Here is a 21,964-nt window from a genome sequence, read left to right as displayed (position 1 = left end):
CCAGAGCCCAGAGACATCTTGATCCAGAAGCTGTATCTTCACCCAAAAGAAAAAAATGCCTTGGGGCCTGGAGCACCACAGCAGGGAAACAAGAATCGAATCAGTCGAGTGTCTAGAAAAAGTTGTCTGGGCAGCTACTTACGGTCAAGGAAAAGACCCCACATCCTGCTGAGGGCTCCAGAGCCTCAGGCAGGCGGTCACAGGACCTTGTCCCTTCTTGGTCACCAAATTGTTACCACACAAAATTGGAGTTTCCTTGCCCGATGTGAATTTAAAAACCAATTAATTATGGCATCAGCTCTTGAGGGAGAAAGCTTTATTCTGCAAGATTGATCTGCAGGGAGACAGAGGGAAATCTGTTTTCCTGATTCAGGATTTGGGGTGAAACTTAAGAGGTTAGGGAGAACCTGCTGGCACACAGAAATGCTGGTGGGGCAGGTTTTGATTGGTGGGCTTCAAGCATTTATGGTAAGGTTTGAAACATTTAGGACAGGGTTCTGAACATTGATGATGAGATGGGGAAGGAATTTTAACATCAGATCTTCCTGAATGAGGGATCCCTCACTTCTGATAAGAGTCTGACTTTTAACTTCCAGTCACGGCCTGGTCCTTTGGATCCGTGGGGAGGAGAATCTTTGGTTCTGTGGTCATTTCAAGATTCCTTCTTCTGTGTATGCTCTGGCTACGTGACTTTGCAAATTTTCTGGAACGCAATTCTTAATCTATTGACAAGAGATGGGGTCAGTTGAACTGGTCCTGGAGGGCCCACGGTTACAAGTGTACCAGTTCTTACTTAGTATTTACCCAGCATATTGTTTTGTCCTTTTAATTTTTAAAAATTATTATATACTTTACTGAAGTAGATTCCAAAGTCCTATTGAAACCGTCAAGTTCAAATTTCAGATATTTTAAAGATGTTTACTAAGTAGCTTTTTTAACACAGAGAAAGTACTATAAAGACTAGTATGATGACCACCCACACACCTACTGCCTACATTAAAAACTTATTGTTTTACCACATTTGCTTTATCTTCATCTTTTTTTTTTAATTAGGCCATGAGTTTACATAAGACTAATACTATTATCACACTTAATAAAATTAATAATTCCTTAATCTTCTTTAATACCCAGTTAGTACTCAGATTCCCCCAATTACCCCAAATTGCTTTTATAATTGTTTTTCACATTTAGTTGTTTTTGTCTCCAACGTCTTTCAATTCAGGACAGTTCTCATGCACGCTCAATTTTTCTCCTTGATAGCATTAACTTTTTTATCATAACAGACTAGCTGTCATGTAAAAAGTTCATCCTTTTAATTTCCATCTTTGTGTCCATATATTTTAAGTGTATCTGCTGTGAATTGTTCTCCCTGAATTAGTGTTCTAATCCAGTGTGCTGGTTGTCTTTTATTTGGCAAGTTTCGTCTATTTATATTGATGATGATTAACAATATATCTGGAATTAGTTCTTCCACATTATGTGGTTATTTCTACACATCCCACTTTTTTATGTAATTTTTCTTTTTTTTTTTTTAATTGAAGTGGGTGTTTTTGCTTTGCCTCCTTGTGTTTATTTTTCCTCCTTGCTTTTTTCTCCATAATTAGTTTGGAGCTTTGCACTCTGTGTATCCCGGTCACTTTATGCCATGTGAGAGAGGGCTCCAAGAAACCTACCCTTTGGGCTTGGCCGGTGTCCCTTGGGTTTGGGGAGCCTGAGAACTGGCACAAAATGTTCCATCAACAACTGAGGCAAAAAGAAAGGAAAGGGCACTGGAGAAAACTACTCTTATACCAAGACTGGGGCATAGCCTAGGCACATGTTTATCCTGGACCAGATTTGAGCCAAGCAGGAAGGAGCTGGCTGGGAGCCATTTGTAAATCCCTTCCGGGATTCCAGTAGACAGATGGTCCCCCAGACAACCAGGGCTGACAAAGGAAACATTCGCAACCAGTTAGAGAAGCCTTGCCCTGTGGACTGAAGGACAGCTGGCCCCAGGAGAGCATTTCTGAAGAACCCACAAAAGCCCCTTTCAGAGAACTGTCACTCTGAACATCTGCCAAGCCCAGCGAGCAGCAAGAGTAGACCCCAGGGCCCCAGCCACAGATGGTCAGAGTTCACGCCTTCTCACCAGCCCCTCCCGCAGCAGTCCACCCTGGAGACATCAGTCACGAGGCCTGCCGCACCTTCACCAAATAAGGGCGGAGGCAACTTTGTACCATGGGACCCCGCCCCATTGAGCTGAGTTGATTGGCCTAGTAGAGTCACCTGACCCAACGGCAGCCAATGGGTAGGCTGAGCTAGGATATGGTGAGCTGAGCCAATCAAATGCTCTCTCGGGAACTTGAACTGGGAGCGCCAAGCAGGTAGCGGGGAGAGACGGTGCTGAGCTGATGCAGGAAGAAAAGCCGCAGGGAGGGGGTGTGGGATCAGAGACGGGGACGGGGCACAAGCTCAAGTGGTAAGGAAGCAGGACCACTGAAGGTGGAAGCAACAGGGCAGAGAAAAGATGGAGGGAGCAGAGGGAGATAAGGAGTTTTAACAAAATTGGCAAGAACATATACTGAGTTTCCTTATGGCACAGGTTTGGTTTGGTTTGGTTTGAACGCCACTGAACATCTACAGACTCCAGCGGCCAAGTCCTAGAAGCCCTCCTGGGTCTAGATCCAGGCCAAGCGTCCTGGCTATCTGGTGGATCCTGTTCTTCATCAGTCAGGTCTATCCATCTTGCCGCCCAAGTGTATCCTTACAACCAGAAACCCCCATTACTTGAGATAACCGGAGTTGGTCTCTGTTTCTTGCAAGGTAAAGAATGCAGCCAGCAAAGAGAAAGTGAGAGAAAATCATCAAAGAGCCAGGACACAACCAGGAACAGAGCCCAGCGTGTGCCCTCAACAGACTTCACACTAGGCAGTTCTTGCTGCATTTCCTCCAGTAAAATCTTGCCTTCTTGGGCTTTATTTTATTCTGTGAAAATAAGCCTTATTATAAAACAGAATGAAATCCACAAACCAAACCTCAAAGCTTCTAGCCAAACAAGACACCCCCCTTAATATATAAAGTCATTGCAGACAGGACAGTCCCTTCAACTTATTGCTTTTGTCGCTTGTTTCTTGAGAACAAGACTCCGATGAGGCCCACAGCTGCCAGGCCCACTCCTGCGATGCCAGCTGCCATGATGGCGTCTCTGACCTGCAAGAGAGAGGAGGGCAGATCAGACTCCGTGTCAGGAATGTGAGCACAGGCCATACTTGCAACAAGAACATTCAGTTCAGGGAGCCTCACATGCCTCTTGGCCTCCTTGACAAACTCAGGAGTCAACAAATAATGGCAGTAAAATGAGGAGAAAAGGGCTGGATGGGGAAAGAATCTGGGGATGGAGCCAGCTGGCCAGGAGTGTACGGGCCTGAAGAAGGAAATCTGATTCACCCTGTGGGTATTTACAGCACATAAATCCCCAGAGCGTGGCTGTGGAAAGGACAAGGAGACAAAGCCAGGATGGTTGAGATCCTAGCTGGCCACCAGGGAGCACTTGAAGCAAGTTTGAAGTCGAGAAGGAACTGCTATCGAATACTCAATAAACTATGACCTCACTCTCTTATTAATCGCTGTACCCCCAGCACCCAGTCCTGCCAGGCTCAGGGGTACTCTTTACGTATTCTTAAATAAATGACTCAGCTATGAATAGTAGTGCTGTTATACTTTAAATTATTAGGATAGCTGACTTGTATTGCTTGTACTAGAAAAAAAAGTGCTGCAAACTTAAAGTAAGTTTCAAGGTAAAAATTGAACATGTCAAATTTCACTCTTTCTTGAAACCCAACTAAAAATAAAGTAAGCTATTTGTTTAGGGCATAATCCACCAGGACCCAGAGAACACTAAATTCTAAGGCAGCAGTGGGAGAAGCTGAGGACCAATCCTAATTATACAACAGAATCCTTGAAAAAGATCACCTGTTGGCACCTCTGGAAGTAGGAGAGAAAAAGAGAGAGCTTTAGCTAGGTCCCTGGACCGCCCCCGCCCCACCACCACCACAACAGGAGTCTGAAAGTTTATTCACTTGAGAAGGGACAACAGAACATTTGGGGGCCTGGAAATCTAGAAGCACATGTGAGGATGTGAGTATCATCACAAACAAGAGACTGAGAGACAATAAACATGCAAATGTGAGACTCTTGCCCTCCTACCCATCTCTGCTCCCACAACCTTACCCTCCACACAAGAGACAGGAAAGCTTTTCTGGGGAATCTGACCAACCCACATGGAAACGACAAAAGTTACCCATACTGAGGATTCCCAAACAAAGAGCCCACCCAGCTCACCCGGAAGTGAAACTCAAAGTCAACAAGCCACTGCCCCCTCCCAGCTCAGGCAGAGCTTCCATTCAGTAGCAAGCCCTTAATCCTGAGCACACAACCAAGGTACCAGACATCTGAGGAAGACCTCCCGAATAGAAGACAGAAAGCAAAACAAGCAGGAAAAAGGCCACTTGGAGAAACAGAAACCATATATAGAAAAGAAAATGTCTTTTAAAACTATCACTAGAGAATAAGAAAATATATTGCATCCAATAAATAAGATGCTATAAAGAACAATAGAGGGGCTGGCCCAATGGCACAGCAGTTAAGTTCATGTGCTCCACTTTGGCAGCCCAGGGTTCACTGGTTCAGATCTGGGCATGGATCTACACACCGCTTGTCAAGCCATGCTGTGGCGGCATCCCACATATAAAGTAGAGGAAGATGGGCATGGATGTTATCTCAGGGCTAATCTTCCTTTAAAAAACAAAAAGAATGTTGAGAGAACCAAAACAGTTCTTAGAAAATAAAAATATGATAGAAATGATAACCTCAAAAGAAAAGTTGAAAGATAAAGTTGAGGAAATCTCTCCGAAGGAATAGCTAAAAGATAAAGATATAGAAAACAGAAGCCAAATATTAAAAATAGCCAAAAAAATATAAACTACATATATAATCAACCCAGACAGTCTGGCATCTGAATAATAGCCATTCTAGAAAGAGATAATAACAGAAACACAGACAAGGGGACTCAAGAGTGAAATAATTCATGAAAATTTACTAAGACCAAAGGATGTATGTTTTCAGATTGAAATGGTGCTCCAAGGCCCACCTTAGTGGATAAAAGCAGACCTATACCAAGGCATGTTATTGTGAAATTTTAGAACACTGGGTAAAGAAAAGATATTACAACTGGCAGAGCAGAGGAGTAAAACAGGAAATAGAGAAAAGAGCAAGAATCAGGATTGCCTCAGATTTCTCAAAAACAATTCTGGAAGAAATAAGACAATGCAACCATGCCTCCAAAATTCTAAAGCAAAATGATTTCTAACCTAGAATTCTATACACAGACAAACAACCAAATCAAGTCAGAGGGTAAAAAAAATCAGAGTCTCAAAAAATTTACCATCCATCATTTTTCTGGAAGCTTCTAAAAGAGGTTCTACCTAAACAAGGGAGCAAACCCAGAAAGAAGAGACACAGAGCCAGTCCTGATTGCCTAGTGGTTAAAGTTCAGTGTGCTCCACTTCGGCGGCCTGGGTTCAGTTCCCAGGCGTGGAACCACACCACTCATCTGTCAGCAGCCATGCTGTGGTGGTGGCTCACATACAAGAACTAGAAGGACTTACAACTGGAATATGCAACTATGTACTGGGGCTTTGGGAGGAAAAAAGAGGAAAAAGAAGAGGAAGATTGGCAACAGATGTTAGCTTAAGGTGAATCTTTCCCAGCAAAAAAAAAAAAAGAAAAGAAAAAGAAGAAGAAATACAGAAGATGGTGCTCCAGTGCAGGACAGAATAGATGGGAATTACCCTAGAGTGATGGTGAGGGGAGATCCCAGGACAACAACTTTGTACCAAGTGTACAGAGTAACTAGTAGGTGGAATAATAGCCCCCTAAAGATGTCCATGTCCTAATTCCAGGAACCCGTAAGTATATTATGCTATGTGGTAAGGGGGAACTAAGGATGCAGATGGAATTAAACTTGCTAATCAATTTACCTTAAAATAGGGAGATTATCCAGGGGTGCCCAATGTAATCACAAAGTTCCTTAAAAGATGAAAGAGGGAGGTAGAAGAGTCGCGTCATAGTGATGCAATGTGAGAAAGACTCAGCCAGCCATTCTGACTTTGAAGATGGAAAGGGGCCACAAGCCAAGGTTTGTGGGGCAGCCTCAAGAAGCTGACAAAGGCTAGAAAACAGATTCTCCCCAGGAGCCTCCAGAAACACAGCCCCAGTGTCATCCTGATTTTAGCCCAGAAAGACCATTTTCGGACTCCTGACCTCCAGAACTATCAGACAATAAATTTGTGTTGTTTTAAGCCGCTAAGTTTGTAGTAATTTGTCACAGCAGCCATAGGAAACTCATACAGTACCAAATCCAGATTAGAGCAGTGGGACTCGAGCCTGGCATGTTCAGTTGACTGTCATCACCATTGTCCTCTCCCATGTACTCTCTTTCTAACCCAAAGCACCTTCTGGGGGATATGGTCTACCTAAATAAGAGAAAGAGCAAACAAAGAAGAAATGAAGAGACTGTGGAACCAAGGAATCCAATCCAAGAGAAAGGCAGGGGAAATCTGAAGGATGACAGCAGAGGATGTCCTAGAGTGAAGGATGCAGTCAGCCAAGGACCAACCAGCACAGACAACAGAATGGCTGTCTCCAGGATGGATGTACCCAAGAAAAACATGCTAGAACTGATGGATTGCTTGATGGGATTTCCCTCGTGGAACACTGCACTGAGAGCTAATTGGATGCTGTAGGAAGAACTGACAAGAGGTACAAGGAAAACTAAGCAATGAAAGGAGGTAATAATTATCTTCAAGAAAAAAGAAACCCCCTCCTCCCAAAAAAGGAAGGAAACTATCACAATGCACCACAGCACTCAACTGTGAGTAAAATTTGCATAGGCATAAAACAAACACTGGATATTAATTTAATAAAAATGTATAATATGAAATTATACTGAGAGAATGGGGGAGGGAGAGGGGCTTATGGTATTAAACAGTTTAACCCTCACTTACCATTACAAGAGGTCAAAAGAGCATATCCAAAATTTCTGAATAAAAAAGACAGCAGTATACACATATTGTTTCAAAATTCAGAAATAGGTAAGTGCCAAAATAATTGACTAAAAGAAAGAAGAGGGGTTGCCTCTTGGGATGGAGGATGGGAGGAGTAAGAGGGGTGGGGCAGGGAACTCCGTGTTTTGTTATAAGTCTTTGAGCACTAGTTGTCTTTTCAAGTTCTGTGCCTGCATTACTTTGAAAAACTAAAAATTAAATTTTGCTAACTTTTCCAGGAAGAAGAACGAAAGATGAAGAAATAGAGACATGCACAGTAAGCCCAGGAACCTGATGCAAAACCGTATTGCACCTGCTAACTTCAAACGTCAACACCATTTCTACAAAACTGGAAAGGCAAGAGATGAGGAGGAAACCATCCCTTAGTCGAGGCAAAGATTACAGGCAGTTTTAGGAAGACAAACAATTAAGCATCTTAGCGACTAGTCACAAGAAAATGTTGCTAATATATTACACAGATAACTATGCTGGCACAGATATAAGAGAAGCAACTGATTACCATTCTGATATGTTGGCTTTGTCCAGTGACGGGCCATTGCTTTGAGAGGATATGCACACACAGATACACAGCTCAGACTTATCCTTCACTTCATTTGAAACATTTGCCTTTACCTTTGACCTCTGATCTTCAATCTGGTTTATCTCAAGTGCCTAAAAGTGCACTGAATATTCCTACTGGTGTTTCAGATTTTAGAGATTTGTCACTTTTAATAAGCTTTCAGTAGTCAGCATTGGTATAGCTAGCTCTTCTTTCACCTCAGCATTCAAGTCCATTTGATGTTCACAACACTATTCACATACAGCTCAAGGCCCTATCTTACAGTCTGCTGACAGACTAAAACATGGTAGCCATGGACTTGAGCTCCAGTGGAATTAAGAGGTTCAGATTCAGTGCAGATAAGGAGCCTCTGTTAATGAGCGTTAAGGATGCACTCCAGGAGTGACGTCAGCATAACAGCAGAGCAAGCTCTTCCCCTGGACTCTCCCCTCTAAGATACAACCAAAAGGACATTCATACACCAGCAGAGGGCATATACACGTCACAAAAGACGTCTGGGAGACCCACGCAGCCATACGCCTGAAGGTGGTGGTGGGGCTGGGTCCTCCAGAGGAAGTGGAAGCTGATGCGGAGGAGCTCTGTGGAGAGAGCCAGCCCCGGTGGTGGGAAGTACACAGGTGAGAAGGGTGCCCTGTCTCTGCCAAGTACTCTAGGCCCAGAATCGTCTGGAGCACAGTGTGGTGAGCATGGTAGTGGTGGCAGGGAAAGGGTGTAGGCACTCCAGCCCCTGGTTCACCCAGAGCAAGGAGTAGAGTGCTTGGTGGTGGCAGCAGGAAAAGTGTGCAGCCCCAGAGCCATCCAGAGCACAATGCGGAGAGTGGCAGCCATGGAGGGGATAGGGCACAGCCAAGAGGCACCCCGACCCCCGCCCAGTACTCCAGCCCCAGAATCATCCAGAGCACAGCATGGAGAGTGTGGCAGTGGCAGCAGAGAAAGGGAAAGTGCACAGGCCTTTCCATACAGAGAGACAAGCAGGGGCTGGGAGCAGCACTGGGGAAGGAGAGTACTCTTCCCCCTGCCCAGTGCTTCAGATCTGCCATCAGTCAGTCACTCAGAGAGAAAAGCAGTCAGTGGCTGGAGCTGGGGAGCCCCTGCTCATGCTGGGCCCAGAATACACAGCACCTGATGCCCATCCTGTGGCAGTATGTGGCAGCTGCGACCTGATGAGGAAACAAAGATCGACTCCATCAAGCAGTGTGAGTAGGTATATTAAAGCTCCAGACCAGAAGGAAAGTGACAGGTACCCAGAAACCAACCCAGAAGAAACAGAAATTCATAACCAAACCAACAAAGAACTCAAAACAGCTATCATAAAAAAAAAAACAAAACAAAACTCAGTGAGTTACAAGAGAACACAGAAAGACAAATTAACAAATTCAGGAGCTTCTTCATAAAGGAGATTGAAACCATAAAGAAGAACCAATCAGAATTGTTGGAGATGAAAACCACAATGGATAAAATAAAGAAAAATCTGGATTCTCTAAACAACAGAGCTGACAATATAGAGGCGAGAATCAGCCAGTTAGAGAATAGTACTATAAGAATGCTTCAGAGGGAGGAGAAGAGAGAACCGAGACTAAAAAGAAATGAAGAAGCTCTCAGAAATATCTGACTCAATCAGGAAATGCAACATAAGGATTATAGGTATTCCAGAGGGGGAAAGAAGGAAAATGGAGCAGAAAGCTTGTTCAAAGAAATAATAGCTGAGAAGTTCCCAAACCTGGGTAGTGAGCTGGAAATCCATGTGAAAGAGGCCTCCAGATCTCCTAACTTTGTCAAGGTAAAAAGACCCACTCCAAGGCATATAGTAGTGAAGCTGGCAAAAATCAAGGATAAAGAAAATATACTACAGGCAGCAAGGCAGAAGAAAATAACCTACAAAGGAACCCCTAGTAGGCTTTCAGCAGATTTCTCAGCAGAAACTTTACAGGCTATGAGAGAGTGGAATGATATATTCAGAATCTTGAAAGACAAAAACTTTCAGCCAAGAACACTCTATCCAGTGAAAATCTCATTCAGATATGATGGAAAAATAAAAACTTTTGCAGTTAAACAAAAGCTAAGGGAGTTCATCGCCACAAGACCCCCCCATAAGAAATCCTCAAGAAGGCCATCATACCTGAAAAAGAAAAAAAAATAGGAAAGGGGCTACAAAGCCCTGAGCAAGGAGATGAACAGGTAGGCAATAATCCGAAAATGGCAGCTCTCTATGAGCTCAGGTTAGTAAATGCTGAACTCTAACATCAAGGATAAAGAAAAGGAAAACACCAAAACAAAAATGATCTCAACTTTTTAACCACAAACTCACAACACAAGATGGAAAAAGATATGACAAAAATAACTTAGAAGGGGAGGAGAAAAAGGATGGAATCACTATAGTCTAAGGAAATAAGAGGCTATCAGAAAATGGACCATCTCAACTACAAGATTTTTTATACGAACCTAAGGCTAACCACTAAACAAATAATTAGAACGGAGACATTTACAATAAACAAGGAGAAAAAGAAGAAAACCAATGGAGAAAACTACTTAATCAAATTGGTAGTCCGAAATACACGGGGTGAGAAACAAAGGAAATGCAGAAGAACCAGGAAACATTCAATAAGATGGCAGTATTATGCCCTCATATTTCAATAATCACCCTAAATGTAAACAGATTGAATTCTCCAATCAAAAGACAAGGATTGGCAGGATGGATTAAAGAACAAGACCCAACAACATGCTGCCTCCAGGAAACACATCTCAACTCTAGAGATAAACATAGGCTCAGAGTGAAGGGATGGAAGACAATACTCCAAGCTAATGGCAAACAAAAAAAAGCAGGTGTTGCCATACTTATATCAGCAAAGTAGAATTCAAGATAAAACTGGTAAAGAGAGACACAGAGGGGCAGTATATAATGGTAAAAGGGACTCTCCACCAAGAAGATATAACACATAAACTTGTATGCACCCAACACAGGAGCACCAAAATACAAAAAGCAACTATTAATAAACCTAAAAGGAGATATCAATGACAACACAGTATTAGTAGGGGACCTCAACACCCCACAAACATCAATGGACAGATCATCCAGACAAAAAGTCAACAAGGAGATAGTGGACTTAAACAAAAAATTAGACCAGCTGAACTTAATAGATATATAGAGAGCACTCAATCCAAAAACTGTAGAATATACATTCTTCTCAAGTGCACATGGAACATTCTGAAGGATAGACCATATATTGGGAAACAAGGCAAACCTCAATAAATTTAAGAAGGATGCACTCCAAAGCTTGGAAACCATTCCCAACACAGAGGTCTGTTGCCTTATTCACAGTCCAGCAGGAAGGCCAGTGTATCCCACGGCCCTTTCACCAGCTTCCTTCCCAGTCTCTTAGCCATGATGTCCTCACATTCGCCATTTCAACCCTTCATGTTTTATCAGGTACAACAGCAACACTGAAGGTAACACAACTGAATAGAAATGATCCAGATCATCAAGCAACAGTGAGAAAGTTCAGCCTCTTCCTATTTCTAGCATTTTCCAGGACCCAACTCTGGGGGCATCAGCTCCTGTGACAATGCAAAGAAGGAGCAAAATCTCTTGTCAGCTTATAGCAACCATTCCCAATGAAAGCACAATGGCCAAAATCAGCAAAACTGTACTTTTTCCCACTGAAGGCATGAAAGAGTGTTGTGAACATGGATCAGGAAATCTCACCCTAAAACCAAGCCAGGCACTTAAGTAGAGTCAAGAGCAGCAAAGGAGAAGATTCTTAATCATCATTTTATGCCAAGAAGTCCAATGAAGACAGTATACTGAATCCCAGGAACAAAAAGGATGAAAATGTGGGGGAGTTCTCATCAAGATGGCACTGTGAGCAGACGTTGAACTCGCCTCCTCCCACAAACACAACCAGGTTACAACAATTTTAGGAAGAATCACCCTGGATTGAAAACTGAAAACTGGATAAAAAGAACCCCCACAACAAGGGACAGTCCTGACGAAAGCAGAAGAGGCAGTAACTCCAGCCAGAGAGGAAAAAAGCCACCTTTGGGAGCAGCGGAGCTTCTCAGCTGGCCAGGCGGGAGCCAACCTAAGGATATCCAGATAGCATCTCAAGATGCCTAAGAGTCTCGTGCTACTATACATCGGAAGGCAGACAGACTTCCCACTGGGAGGAGGTGGAAATAGGTGAAAACTCTCCAACCCCTGACCCCCGACCCCCGGTCAGCCTAGTTCCTGCAGGAGGCTCTCTTCCAGCGGACTCCCCCCTAGCATCGCCACACACCAAGGGCAGGAGTGTGCACTCACCAGCAGAGCGATGGTGGAAACAGGTGACAACAGCCCTACTCAAGCCCCCCGCGATTACATCTAAGCCCAGGGGGAATCCCCAGGGTCCCGCACCCACTGGCAGGGAAGGCCTCCGCTCGCCATTAGCAGGGAGGCACCGCCCAGAATACAGAACAAAGGGAAGCTCCCGGCAGGCGGATTCCCTGGCACGGCACCAGACCGCAAGCTGCTGCTGGGTCCACAGCCTCCGGCGCACAGGTCAGTGCAGGGGGTGCCCGGACTTCCCGTGGATGTGCTTGGGGACACAGTTGGAGGTCCAGCACCCGGCTCTGTGGCCCGGGGGGAGGCTCCGGGGTCCCACACCCCCCCGGCAGGGAAAGCCTCTGCTTGCCATTAGCAGGGAGGCTCCGCCCAGAATCCAGAACAAAGGGAGGCTCCCGGCGGGCAGATTCCCTGGCACTGCACCAGACCACCAGCTGCTGCTGGGCCCACGGTCTCTGGCACAGGGGGTGCCCGGACTTCCCATAGACATGCTTGGGGACTGGGTGGAGCTCCAACACCCGACTCTGAGGCCCAGGGGAACGCTCCAGGGTCCCGCACACCCCCAGCAGGGAGGGCCTCTGCTCGCCATTGGCAGGGAGGCCCCGCCCAGCATCCAGAACACCAGGAAACTCCCTAGAGCAGAATTCCCCACAAGGCAGCAGCTTACAAACCACCGCCAGGCCCACGGACTCTGGCCATGTCCTAGATGAGGCAAGGGGCTCCCAGAGATCCCGTGAGAGTGGAGTGGGGCAGAGTGGAGCTCTGGTGAAACGGCTACGTAGCCCAGGGGGGAACTCCAGGTTCCCACAGCAGCCTCAGTGAAAGCCTCTGCACAGCACTAGTGGAGAGGTCCTGACTGGCAATGGCAAGGCAGGAAGGCCCTGGGGCAAAAGTAGCACAGCCAGGTGAGCTAACAACAGACTGCAGAAGATACCCATAGCTCTGCTGGGACCTATAGTGGACAAGTGTGATCTTGTGGGCTCTGTTTGGGACAAAGCAGCGATTATAGGTGATCCTGCTCCTGGCTGCTGGGAAAGCCCACAACACCACTGCAGACCACAAGGAGGGAGCACGTCTAAGTGGGCTGCAACAGTAGGCACCAGCAGCCTGAGGCCTCCTTGCGATTGCCCCCACAACTGATGAGGGACCCCACAGGACCACTGTGACTACGAGGAGGGGTCCAGGTCCAGTCAGTAACAGCTGACAGAGTTCCTGGTTGGTGCAGTCTAAACAGCTGCCCCCACACACACACCAGTCGCAACAAGTGGAAGCAGCGACTAAACTCTATCTCTATGCGGAGGCACAAATCCACACCATCAAGCAGTATGAAAAAATATATTAAATCTCCAGAACAGAAGGAAAATGATAAGCACCCAGAAAACAATCCCAAAGACAATGAAATCTATAACCTAAATGACAATGATTTCAAAACTGCCATTATTAAAAAATTCAACGAGTTAAAAGAGAATTCAGATAGACAACTCAATGAGTTCAGGAGCTATGTCAAAAGAGCTTGACACTATAAAGAAGAACCAATTAGAAATACTGGAGATGAAGAACACAATGGAGGAGATTAAGAAAAATCTGGACTCCCTGAACAGTAGGGTCGATAATATGGAGGACAGAATTAGGAATTTGGAGGATAGGAATATAAAAATGCTGCAGGCAGAGGAGGAGAGAGAACTAAGACTAAAAAGAAATGAAGAAACTCTCCGAGAATTATCCGACTCAATTAGGAGATGCAACATAAGGATTATAGGTATACCAGAGGGAGAAGAGAAGGAGAAGGGGGCAGAAGGCCTGTTCAAAGAAATAATAGCTGAGAACGTTCCAAACTTGGGAAGAGAGATGGAACTTCATGTGACAGAAGCCAATAGATCTCCAAACTTTATTAACACAAGAAGACCAACCCCAAGGCATATAGTAGTGAAACTAGCAAAAGTCAACGACAAAGAGAAAATACTAAGGGCAGCCAGGCAGAAGAAAATAACTTACAAAGGAAACCCCATAATGCTATCAGCAGATTTCTCAGGAGAGACCTTACAGGCTAGAAGAGATTGGAATGAAATATTCAAAACTCTGAAGGACAAAAACCTGCAGCCAAGAATACTCTACCCAGCGAAAATATCCTTCAAATACGATGGAGAAATAAAAACTTTCCCAGATAAACAAAAGTTAAGGGAGTTCATCGCCACAAAACCTCCTCTTCAAGAAATGCTCAGGAGGAACCTCAGTCATGAAAAATCAAAAAAAGGAAAGGGGTGACAAAATCCAGAACAAAGGAGATAAGCAGAAGGACAATAACACAAAGTAACAGCTCTCCATCAGGACAAAATGCAAAAGAACCAGAAAACAAGTGATAAAATGGCAACAGTAGGCCCCCACATTTCAATAATCACTCTAAACGTGAATGGATTGAACTCTCCAATCAAAAGACACAGAGTGGCAGGATGGATCAAAGAAGAAGATCCAACAATATGCTGCCTCCAGGAAACACACCTCAGCCCCAAAGACAAACACAGACTCAGAGTGAAGGGATGGAGAACAATACTCCAAGCCAATAATGAACAAAAGAAAGCAGGTGTCGCTATACTAATATCAGACAAGGTAGACTTCAAAGCAAAACAGATAAAGAAAGACAAAGAGGGGCAGTATATAATGATAAAAGGGACACTCCACCAAGATGACATCACACTTATAAATATATACGCACCTAACACAGGAGCACCAAAAGTCATACAGAAACTATTAACAAAACTAAAAGGACAATACAATAATAGTAGGGGACCTCAACACTCCATTAACACCAATGGACAGATCATCCAGACAGAAAATCAACATGGAAATTATAGAATTAAATGAAAAATTAGATCAGATGAACCTAACAGATATATATAGGACACTTCATCCAAAAACAGCAGGTTACACATTCTTCTCAAGTGCGCATGGAACATTCTCAAGGATAGACCATATCTTGGGAAACAAAGCAAGCATCAATAAGTTCAAGAGGGTTGAAATAATATCAAGCATCTTTTCTGATCACAATGCTATGATACTAGAAATCAACTACAAGAATAAAGCTGGGAAAGGGCCAAAAATGTGGAGACTAAACAACACGCTACTGAACAAACAATGGATTATTGAAGAAATTAAAGAAGAAATCAAATATTATCTGGAGACAAATGAAAATGAAAACACACCGTACCAAATGATTGGGATGCAGCAAAGGCAGTCCTAAGAGGGAAATTCATCGCAATACAGGCTCACCTCAACAAGCAAGAAAAATCTTACATAAACAACCTCAAATGACACCTAAAAGAATTAGAAAAAGAGAACAAACAAAGCCCAAAGTCAGTAGAAGGAGGGAAATAATAAAAATTAGAGCAGAAATAAATGATACTGAAATAAAAAAGACAGTAGAAAGGATCAATGAAACAAAGAGTTGGTTCTTCGAAAAAATTAACAAAATCGACAAACCCTTCGCCAGACTCACTAAAAAAAAAAGAGAGAAGTCTCAAATAAATAAGATTAGAAACGAGAGAGGAGAAATCACAACAGATACCGAAGAAATACAAAGGATCATAAGACAATACTATGAAAAACTATATGCCAACAAATTGAACAACCTAGAAGAAATGGATAAATTCCTAGACTCATGCAACCTACCCAAACTGAATCAGGAAGAAACAGAGAATCTGAATAGACCAAGCACAAGTAAAGAAATAGAAACAGTAATCAAAAACCTCCCCCAAAATGAGTCCAGGACCAGATGGCTTCTCTGGAGAATTCTACCAAGCATTCAAAGAAGATTTAATACCTATCCTTCTCAAACTGTTCCAGAAAATAGAGGAAGATGGAGCACTCCCTAATACATTCTATGAAGCCAACATCACCCTGAACCCCAAACGAGACAAGGACAACACAAAGAAGGAAAACTACAGGCCAATATCACTGATGAACATAGATGCAAAAATCCTCAACAAAATTTTGGCAAACCGAATACAGCAATATATCAAAAAGATTATACACCATGATCAAGTGGGATTTATACCAGGGACACAGGGATGGTTCAACATCCGCAAGTCAATCAACGTGATTCACTACATTAACAAAATGAGAAACAAAAACCACATGATCATGTCAATAGATGCAGAGAAAGCATTTGACAAGATCCAACATCCATTTATGATAAAAAACCCTCAATAAAATAGGTATAGAAGGAAAGTACCTCAACATAATAAAGGTCATATATGACAAACCCACAGCCAACATCATACTCAACGGACAAAAACTGAAACCCATCCCTCTCAGAACAGGAACAAGACAAGGGTGCCCACTTTCACCACTCTTATTCAACATAGTACTGGAGGTTTGGGCCAGAGCAATTCGGCAGGAAAAAGAAATAAAAGGAATCCAAATAGGCAACGAAGAAGTAAAACTCTCGCTGTTTGCAGACGACATGATCTTATATATAGAAACCCCCAAAGAATCCATAGAAAAACTATTAGAAACAATCAACAACTACAGCAAAGTTGCAGGGTATAAAATCAACATACATAAATCAGTAGCATTTCTATATGCTAACAATGAACTAACAGAAAAAGATCTCAAGAACTCAATCCCATTCACGATCACAACAACAAGAATAAAATACTTTGGGATAAATTTAACCAAGGAAGTGAAAGACCTATACAACGAAAACTACAAGACCTTCTTGAAAGAAATCGAAGACGACATAAGGAGATGGAAAGACATTCCATGCACATGGATTGGAAGAATAAACATAGTTAAAATGTCCATACTACCTAAAGCAATCTACAGATTCAGCGCTATCCCAATCAGAATTCCAGTGTCATTCTTTAGAGAAATTGAACAAAGAATCCTAAAATTCATATGGGGCAACAAAAGACCCCGAATTGCTAAAGCAATCCTGAGAAAGAAGAACAAAGCTGGAGGCATCACAATCCCTGACTTCAAAACATACTACAAAGCTACAGTAATCAAAACAGCATGGTACTGGTACAAAAACAGGTGCACAGATCAATGGAACAGAACTGAAAGCCCAGAAATAAAACCACGCATCTCTGGACAGCTAATCTTTGACAAAGGAGCTGAGGGCCTACAATGGAGGAAAGAAAGTCTCTTCAACAAATGGTGCTGGGAAAAGTGGACAGCCACATGTAAAAGAATGAAAATCAACCAATCTTTTTCACCATTTACTAAAATAAACTCAAAATGGATCAAAGACCTAAAGATTAGGCCTGAAACAATAAGTCTTCTAGAAGAGAATATCGGCAGTACACTCTTTGACATCAGTTTCAAAAGAATCTTTTCAGACACCATAACTCCTCAGACGAGGAAAACAATAGAAAGAATAAACAAATGGGACTTCATCAGACTAAAGAGTTCTTCAAGGCAAGAGAAAACAGGATTGAAACAAAAAAACAGCCCACTAATTGGGAAAAAATATTCACAAGTTATTTATCCAACAAAGGGTTAATCTCCATACTATACAAAGAACTCACACAACTCAACAATAAAAAATCAAACAACCCAATTAGAAAATGGGCAGGGGACATGAACAGACATTTCTCCAAAGAAGATATACGGATGGCCAATAGACACATGAAAAGATGCTCATCATCACTAATCATCAGGGAAATGCAAATCAAAACTACACTAAGATATCACCTTACACCTGTTAGAATGGCAAAAATATCCAAAACCAAGAGTGACAAATGTTGGAGAGGCTGTGGAGAAAAGGGAACCCTCATACAGTGTTGGTGGGAATGCAAACTGGTGCAGCCACTATGGAAAACAGCATGGAGATTCCTCAAAAAGTTAAGAATAGAAATACGTTATGACCCAGCCATCCCACTACTGGGTATCTATCCCAAGAACCTGAAATCAGCAATTCCAAAAGTTCCATGCACCCCTATGTTCATCGCAGCATTATTCACAATAGCCAAGACGTGGAACCAACCTAAGTGCCCAGCAACTGATGATTGGATAAAGAAGATGTGGTGTATATATATATATACAATGGAATACTACTCAGCCATAAAAAAGGACAAAGTTGTCCCATTCACAACATGGATAGACCTTGAGGGTATTATGTTGAGTGAAATAAGCCAGACAGAGAAAGACAAACTCTGTATGACTCCACTCATAGGTGGTAGTTAACATATGGACAAAGAGAACTGATCGGTGGTTGCCAGGGGAAAGGGGGGTGGGGGAGGGCACTAGGAGTGAAGTGGTGTACCTACAACATGACTAATAATGATGTACAACTGTAATTTCACAAGGATGTTAACTTTCATAACCTTAATAAAAAAAATCTAAAAAAAAAAAAAAGAGTTAGAACTAGGCAGGAAAGTTGGAATTGCAAAATTCTTGTCTTGTTTTGGGGGAAGGTTTATGTACCAATTAGCTCAAGATTTTTATAAAATAAAAAAGTTTAATACTAAAAATTTTAAGGGCAGCTTAGGAGAATAAAAACAATGTAGGAAATCAAAGCCAATAAGGAGAATTTTAAAAGAAAGATCTCATAAAGAAAATAAATAAAATGGCAAGAATAAATCCAAATATATCAATAATCAAAATAACTGTGAATGAATTAAATGCCCCTGTAAAAGAGAAAAAAAAAAAAAGGATGAAAATGTGGACTTGGTACCCAAAACCCACATCCTTACATGATGCTGCCCTTGATTCTCTAAGCACAGAGCTTGCCTGGATTGTGTATGTTGTGGCTGCTAAAACTCCTATGTGACCAATGTGGAGGTCTTCCCTGGTATATATATGTGTATATATATTGGCACTGCCCATGCTTATCTGGGCCACAAATATGTCCCGCATAGATGTGTGAAACGGCGGGAAATGCACCAGTGTGACTAACATCACAAGGTACACAGAACGGACGTTCTCAGCAGCCAGAATGCATGGAAAGTAATAAAAAGAAACTTGAACGAAACCGGAGTTGGGAAGGCCAGTAGGGGGAGCTCTCATGCCCTGTCACACATCATCAATTACACCAAACAGGAAAAGATGGACAGGAAGTAAAACTACTTGACTACTGAAGGAATATTTCTCTCCTCTCGGGGCAACAGCTCAGCCAATGAGAAACAAACACCACAGCTCAGCCAATGAGAAGCTGTTGCCGCCCTGAACTGTTCCTTTCCCCCAATGGACTTTCCTTTAGCACAGCCCCTCCCACTCCCCCTTTTTCTCTGTAAAGGCAGCTCCCCTCCTTTCTCTTCTGGATTTGCCGGCGGTTTGCCACAGCACGCACATCCTGCTTTGCAATTCTTTTGGCTATCCCCAAATACACCCATTTTGAGATAAAACAACAGGCAAATTTGCTTTTTTAGTTGACAGCACGATGACAAAAGTTCGGATGAAGCTACTGGACCTGAGGTTCCATTGCCGGTCAGTCTTCAGACCTTCCTCTTAAAGGTGATTAGGCATGACTCTGTGGCAGCTGTGGTTCTGTTCGGCTAACTTGCTAGGGAACCTGCATAAAACCACTCGTATCCAGCATTTTCCTTCCTATACTATGTGTCAGGGCGGGAGAAACGGTTTGCCGATAATGGAGGAAGCACAATATGCCCCGAGTTACAGAACCTCATAGGGTGAGAACAAATGCTGATGCAGCTGGTTCGTACAAAGAATAGTCTGTCCAGGAAAGCAACAATAACCTCATTGTTTACGGTCATGCTTTGTACAGAGTCAAAGAGTATAATTAAATACAAGAAAGTGGTACCTAGTTAGTCCTGATGGTGCAAATTTTACAAGGAAAGAATCTGCCTAAGAATCAGCGCTACCTTCAGGCGCCATTGATGATTTTCTTGTTAAAAGGCTGATGGGTCCAGCCCACCCACGGGGCTGAAATTACAGTTCTGATCTTGAAAATGGGCGACATGGTGTGCATCACAGGTCTTAAATCAGAATATTATGAAAGAGAAAAAGTCCCTCATTAGAAATGCTAAGAAATCTGCCATTTTTTAAAGCAGGCAAACTGGAATTCTATCAGACTGCAGACAATTAGCTGTTAATGCTAGACAGCTCCTCTGAGTGAAGCCCCTATTTAGTGAAGCCTGAACTGTTTCTGGGGAAAAAACAAATTCTGTGTTTTCTTCACTTTCAGCAATGTTCTAAGTGGATAAAAGAGAAAATGAGAAGAACAGTGTCATTCTGAAGGCAATTGAATTTAGACTATGAGAGGTTAAAAAATAAAAATGGTTACAAAATATTTGTATAGCAATTTGCTTTGTTTATAGTAATTTAAAAATAATACCCTGCAATTTATCCAGATTTATGTAATATACATACTGCCATTGGCCACATCTTTGATTTCCATTTATCTAAATATTTTATCTGACACTGAACAGACTTAAGTAAGAATGTCGCTCCTAGTTGCTTTTTTTTTAAGTAGTATTAAATATGGAAGCTTATTTACGAAAGCTTACTAAATATACCTTTTTGAAGCCTGAGTATTTTTAAGTAGGTGTCAGGCAGGAGAATCTATTTTAAACATTCTTATGCATGCAAAGCACAAACTACATTTTAAACTACAGTTTCAATCCGTCACTTGCCTTTCTGACCAGGAGGTTAGAGGAGTCACAAACTTCAGTTAAAGGAAACCTAGTCTGCTTCAAAGAGCCCAAAGCAACAACAAATGACGGACCAGATTCTTAAAGACCAAAATGCGTTCATGAGTTAAATGGAAAGGAGAAGGGCTGCTTCGACAGCACTTACAAAGGAAACCACTGCTGGACGTTTTCCTGTAGCTACTAACTCCACCGTCTCCAGTGAGATGGGACGTGGGTGGAAGTTACATTTTAATGTGGCCACCCCGTGTATTGTGATCATTACTCACGGAGCCAGTAGTTCTCAACTGGCACAGCTTTGCCCCCTGAGGGAACTGAGCCAACATCTACAGACATTTTTGGTTCTTACACCTGGGGATCAGGGAGGGAGTGCTGCTGGCACGCAGTGGGTAGAGACCAGAGACACTGCTCAAGCCCCTGCAGGGCACAGGGCAGGTCACAACAATGAGGAATTATCTTCACTGTCAATGGCCCCAAATGTCAATAGCACTGAGGTTGAGGAACTCTCATCGTAGGCCAAGAAATGAAAGAGGAAATCTTTGGAAGATGGCACCTCTGTTCATTTTGTAGTCGATTCTGGTCTCCTTTTCTGTGGTGGGGTCCAGAAGAATTGTTTATGCTGTTTTATTGTTGTTGTGTTGCCATCGTTCTGCCACTTTTGGGTGGACGGGTAGGTGCACAGGGCTAACGCCATAGGAAGAAACGTGTGATGCGTCCAATTTGTATTGTTTCATTTTGCAAGAAGAGTTGAATTATTGTTTATCAAAAGAGTAAATGATAGAAAATATTTTTTAGTTATTTCACTATCTCAAGACTTGGAATTGCACTTAATTACTCTAAATATTATTCATGCCTGGTGACATACGTATTTTACTAAATTATGCGACAATTTTGCATTGATACAAAATATTCTACTTACATAAACTTGTGAACCTGTTCTTTCATCTGCTTAGTTTAGTTTAGTGATTAATAATCACTAAAGAATAACTAAAAATGAAATGATTAGGAGATATCTTATAAATCTATCAAATCTTCCTAATGCAGCACCTTGAATTTCATAGGGTATTTTATGGCTTCACAAGTTTGCAGCATAATCCTTTTTTTTTTTTTTTTTTGGTGAGGAAGATTGGCCCTGAGCTAGCATCCATTGTTGCCAATCTTCCTCTTTTTTTTGCTTGAGGAAGACTGTCACTGAGCTAACATCTGTGCCAATCTTCCTCTATTTCATGTGGGATGCTGCCATAGCATGGCCTGAAGAGCAGTGCTAGGTCCGCACCCTGCATATGAACCCACGAACCCAGGCCGCCAAAGCAGAGTGCGCAAACTTAACCACTATGCCACTGGGCCAGCCCCTGTAGCATAAATCTTTATGTGGAGT

General features: G+C 42.7%; 1 protein-coding gene across 2 annotated transcripts in view; it reads right to left on the bottom strand.

Moving 5' to 3' along the window:
- Positions 1-1,097: 1,097 nt before the first annotated feature.
- PLAAT3 (phospholipase A and acyltransferase 3) overlaps positions 1,098-21,964 on the bottom strand; it is a 43,551-nt gene continuing 22,684 nt past the window's right edge. For both annotated transcript variants that reach the window (XM_046643886.1, XM_046643887.1), the window contains exon 5: positions 1,098-3,189. In XM_046643886.1, the coding sequence (XP_046499842.1) occupies positions 3,088-3,189 (102 nt within the window). In that variant the 3' untranslated portion in view covers positions 1,098-3,087. The remainder of the gene's footprint in view (positions 3,190-21,964) is intronic.

The sequence above is a fragment of the Equus quagga genome, chromosome 17 (assembly GCF_021613505.1).
Source record: "Equus quagga isolate Etosha38 chromosome 17, UCLA_HA_Equagga_1.0, whole genome shotgun sequence".
Classification (NCBI taxonomy): domain Eukaryota; kingdom Metazoa; phylum Chordata; class Mammalia; order Perissodactyla; family Equidae; genus Equus; species Equus quagga.
The sequence above is the reverse complement of the archived record's forward strand: the minus strand, read 5'-3'. Positions and strand labels throughout refer to the sequence as shown.